We start from the raw sequence: 5,000 nt of genomic DNA, 5'->3' as shown, positions 1-5,000 counted from the left end.
CTAATAGATGCTACAATGTGGTCACCGGTGCCGGTGTGTGCGACCACATGTGTACCTGATGATCATCTCTCGCTCTCTGTCCAGGTGATGGAGGCCGATCTGTTCCTCCGTCATCCTCTTCCTCTCCTCGGCCTCCCGGCCCAGAGAAAACACGTGGCGCGACGCTCCTGCATGGCAAGCACAACCGGAGCAACAGGCTTACAGCGACCGCCATCGACGCCGCCGTTTCACACACAAAACACAAAGCGCAGATTCAAAAGGTCTAAAGGTCTTAAAGCTTCTCTGCAAGGTTCGGCCAGTTAGTCATAGATAATAAGTCCCCAGTAAACGTCAAAAAGGACCAAGAAATGTTACTGCGCTACACAATAAATGTGTTAAATCGCGGATCTTCCCCCTTAATCGTAGCCAAGAGCACAGAAATAGCATTAATCGACTTTCAGCACAAGGAGCATTAATGATGTCTGACCTTTCATGCTGGGCAGCACCCTGCCCTGTCTGCTGTGTCCGGGGGTGTTGTCTGGGGAACGATGGGGGGGCCTGGCCACCGCAACCGCAATACCCACCGGAGGCTGTCGCACCTCCCCCTCACCCGCCTCCCCGGCCTCCTTGCCGCCTTTGTCCCCTCTGTCCCCCTCGTTAGCGGAGCCGCGGCGAGGGAGCAGCGATTGTTTGGGAGGCTCTTGCAGGGCAGCGTTGCTTCTGGCGCCTCCGCGCTCCCCTTTCTCTGGTCGCTCCCCACCCTGCTTGAGGCCGCCCAGACCGCCAAAGGGGCCCCGCTGCGGCAGCAGCAGAGGCTGCTGGGAGCTGTAGTTCATTAGACTCTTCATGGCACTGCCCTCGCCCTCGGCGGTGTGCGACGAGGGGTGAGACGGAGGGTGAGGGTGGGGCTGGTTGTGGTCACTGTTTGGAGCTCTGGCGCTGTGCCCTCTCACTTCGCCGCTACCAACTGGTGCATGCTGGGAGCTTTTTCGCGGGTCCTCCTGGTGGCCCCCCCGGCCCCCCCAGGAAGGCGCTGTCTGACCTCGGTCTCTTCCCCTCTCGTCCGTGTTTGCTCCGTGGCTGCTGTGCTGCTGGTGCCGTATCCTGGCCACCTTCTGCCCCTCCCTCTGCGATGTTATCCCCGGCCCCCCCCTCCCATCGGGGCGAGGAGCCGAGCGGGAGCAGTCCCTGAAGGGGGGAGTGCTGGGGTCCGCGTTGTCCCTGGCCGCGGCCTGCCCGGCGCCGGGCTGCGTCCCGCGGGCCTCCAGCGGCAGCGAAGGCCGGTGAACGTCGTCCACCACCTCCACGTCTCTGAGGGACGACGACTTGTCCAGGCTGCAGGAGCGCGGCTCAGACGGGGGGCTCGCGTTGGACCCGGGCTTGTGGAGGTTCTGCGTCGGGTGGCTCCAGTCGGGCGGCTTGTCAGCTTTGCCGTATCCCAGCTGCTGCGACTTGTCCTTCTTTTGGCAAACACTAATCCGGCTGAGGTGATGAGAGGGGCTTTCATACGATCCTTCTCCGCTTCTATCGTCGGACTTTCTACCTCCTGCTGCTGCTGCTCGACAGTCGGCGGCGGCCGGGTCTCCTAGCGCCCCGACCGAGGGCACGTGGGTGAGTCTGGCCTCCCTGCCGGACCCTCCGGGCGCGGCCGCTGGCTCTTTGGAGGGGGTCAGCGTGAGAGGGGCCGGGGGACAGTAGAACTCGGGGTGAGGACGGTGATGCGCGTGGTGCAGCCACCCTCCCGCCACCGCGGAGCCCATTTGCAAAGCGTGCGGGGGAGGTGGCGGAGGCGGGGGCATGGAGTAGGAGGCCACGGAGTGGGGGCCGGGAGGCGCCAAGATGGCCGCACCTCTTCTCGTGCATTCACTGGAAGAAGCAGAGGACTCACTGATTCTCATCTCGCCGTTTACGGGTCCGTCCTTGGAGCACCGCCTGCCCACGCCCGACGGCGTTCTGCCCACCCCGCCTCCGTTGCAGCTGCTCAGCGCTCCGCCTTTGCCCGCGGCGCCGGACTCTGCCCCCGAGCTGCCGGACAGCTGACAGGCACTCGTGTGTTTCGGCTCCTGACCGGCAGAGTCGGCGCCCCGGAGCTCCTTGTGCCGCTCCAGGGAGTGTCTGTGGTCCTCCTCGCGGCCCTGCGGCGGGAGGTGGGCGAGGAGGGCGTGGTGAGGGTGGGGGTAAGCGTGGTGGTGCTGGTGCTGGTGGTGGCCGCCGCCTGGAGGCGTCTGATGAAGCTGCTGCGGTTTCTCTTTGCCCTCCTTGCTGCTGGCGCGCTCCCTCGCCGCCTTGGACAGCGACGCTGCCGGCGCTTTCTCGCCCGCGTCTTTGGCGCCCTTCCCGCCGCCTCCCGCGCCGTCCGCCTCCCGCCCGCACGAGCCGAGCGAGTGGCCCGGGGCGGCCCTGGACAGCGGGGGGAGGCCGTGGGCGGTGGAGAGCAGAGGGGGCTGGGGAGGAAGGCCTCTCAGGTAGAAGTGATCTGGAGGACGAGGAGAAGAAGCGTTTTTCATTTCATCACTTTGATAAAGTTTGATTCAAATCACTGTATTGAAACGTGTTTGCAGACATGCGGAGAAGCTGTTCTCCGTCCTGCGCTGAGTGCTGATCAAGCAGTCTGGGAAACATACAGGTATTTTTCACACACACACACACACACACACACACCTACCTTTTTGAGTTTCATAGAAGCGGTGCTGTCCATAGAGACTGTTGCTATGGTGATCCAGGGGACTCATGGGGAGAAAAGGAGAAGCGAGACTTCCTGAATAGCTGGGGTACCCTGTCAGAGGAGAGAGGATTGATGTCTCTCTGCAGCGTTGACATTCAGCAGCCCTCTAAACAAACACTTTATCTCCCCCATCTATCAGGAGATGGGGCCATTTTGGAAAAAACACAGAAAAAATATGGCCAGTTAGCGCTACTTTGGCCATAAATGCACTTTTACACAAACACGCGGCGCGAGTTGACATTATTTACAGTGGACAAAGTGGTGACAGAAACCACAGCAGACAGCCGGGTGTTCGCAGCATTTAACCGGATGGAATCTGCTCCTCTGCAAAACACATTTTCCCCAAAGCGAGAGGACAAAAAGTATCACAACTCCCCAGTCCTTAATACACACACACACACACACACACACACAGGAGGTCACTGGGAGGTGAACGGTCGTTCCACTCTGTTTCTCGTCTTCAAGGACGTTGAACTGTGTCTCTCGGAGTGGGGGGGGGTCTCATTGGTGTGTGTGTGTGTGTGTGTGTGTGTGTGGCATTGTTGTGGTCGTTGAGGTGCGATGTTAATAATAACATCAAAAACACCACAGGCCGCCCACGCACACACACAAGTAGACAAACACACACACACACAACAGGAACACAACTCCAGAATATTGGCGTAAAACGTTTGGATTGTGCGTGTGTGTGTGTGTGTGTGTGTGTGTGTGTGTGTGTGTGCGTTCTCCAGCAGCTGCCTTCATGCCCCACAGAGTGTCCTTGCCGGCTTGTTAATTGGCAGCCGTTAAAAGTTTAACGGCGGCGGCCAAAGTAAACAGCACTCCATAAAAACTCATCCTACGCATTCCACCGTCGCACTGCAAAACCACCAACACCCCCTCACCGCTCCCAGCGCGCGCGTGTGTGTGTGCCACTGCGTGTTCATGCCGCAGTGTAAATGCACGGCTTTGTGCACGCCGCTGTGTGTGTGTGTGTGTGTGTGTGTGTGATTACTCTGACTGGTTAACAACCAGTGAATCTAAATGGCGACAATTAGCCAAAAGGCTCCATCGGCCATCTAAAGCCAATCCCCCGGGTAATGATGGGGGATAAAACTCAGGGGGGGGGGGGGCAGAGACGTCAGAGGGACTCGGTGGGGGGTGGAGGTGGAGGATAGGGGGGGTGGGTGGAGGTGGGGGGGGGGGATTAAAGAGGTTAACTATTGAACAAACGTGAAGCCAGTGAAAGTAAAAGAGGCAGCAGAAGAAGAAGAAGAACGGGGCTGTCGATTTGAAAAGCTTCCAATCTGCTGCTGCTGTGAGGCGTACGGGGAGTGTGTGCGTCTGTGTGTGTGTGTGCGCGTCCGTGTGTGTGTGACAGGGGGGGTGAAGAGCTTTGAGATGAGGAGCGAGAGGACTAAAAAACAAGGACAGGTGTGGAAGAGAGAGAGAGTGGGAAGGTGTGTGTGGAACAAACCGTGGGTGTGTGTGTTTGTGCGCGAGAGAAAGAATATATGTGAATGTGTCTCATCTGTGTGTGTGTGTGTGTGTGTGTCTGCTGTGCGTCGGCCAGGTTCCTCCTCTCTGCTGGCGACACGGCTCTCTGGACCGCGGCCAGCTGGCACGCCGCCTCCCGGAGCTCCTGGCTGGAATTCTTAAAAACAATCATTTGTGCAAGTGTGTGCGAGTGTGTGTGTGTGTGTGTGTGTGTGAGTGTGTGCGCATTCAGACATCAAAGTCGAGCCGACACAAATCCTTGTGATAGGCGCAGACGCAGACGCACACGCAGACGCACAGCGCTCCTCGCAGGCTGATTTGAAACCGTGACTCTGGGCGCCGCGCGCGCTCGTTTTGGGGCGTAACCGTTGCCGTAAATCGGCCGATGAGGCGTTTCTACAAACAGGACTGCAGAGCCGCATCGAGAGAGATTTGTACGAAGAACAACGCGGAGCGCTCTGTGCATCCCGGACGCCGCTTCCCTAACGCGTGGTGGAATAAGAAGAGTTTTGTATGAGTCAAATGCGGCAAATGAGTTGTCCCAAAGTGCCCGGATTGGCTCCGCTGACGCGTGAAAGTTGTGCGTTCGGGCCGCTTACGGGGCTCCACCCCGCAGGAGGTCAAAGCGAAGCGAACCAAGCGCCGACGCGCTTCCGTTTCATTCTCAGGAAACCACGTTTGTTTTGGGTGAAAAACTGGCGAAACGGGAAATAGCGATTGTGAGCGTTTTTCACCGTTGGTGGAGAAACGCCTGCAGGGAATCCGACTTTCTGTTGTTGTTGAGGTGATCAGTTACTCATCGTGCTGTCAGGAGACACAC

At 58.7% G+C, this 5,000-nt stretch overlaps 1 protein-coding gene across 5 annotated transcripts in view; it reads right to left on the bottom strand.

The window, feature by feature from the left end:
- bahcc1b (BAH domain and coiled-coil containing 1b) overlaps positions 1–5,000 on the bottom strand; it is a 52,868-nt gene that overhangs the window by 24,052 nt on the left and 23,816 nt on the right. For all 5 annotated transcript variants that reach the window (XM_078102557.1, XM_078102556.1, XM_078102558.1 and 2 more), the window contains exons 4-6: positions 2,645–2,755; positions 467–2,455; positions 56–167 (exon numbers count right to left, since the gene is read on the bottom strand). In XM_078102557.1, coding sequence (XP_077958683.1) covers positions 56–167; positions 467–2,455; positions 2,645–2,755 — 2,212 coding nt within the window. The remainder of the gene's footprint in view (positions 1–55; positions 168–466; positions 2,456–2,644; positions 2,756–5,000) is intronic.

This window comes from Gasterosteus aculeatus, chromosome 5 (assembly GCF_964276395.1).
Source record: "Gasterosteus aculeatus chromosome 5, fGasAcu3.hap1.1, whole genome shotgun sequence".
NCBI lineage: Eukaryota > Metazoa > Chordata > Actinopteri > Perciformes > Gasterosteidae > Gasterosteus > Gasterosteus aculeatus.
This window is presented reverse-complemented; position numbering and strand designations above follow the sequence as displayed.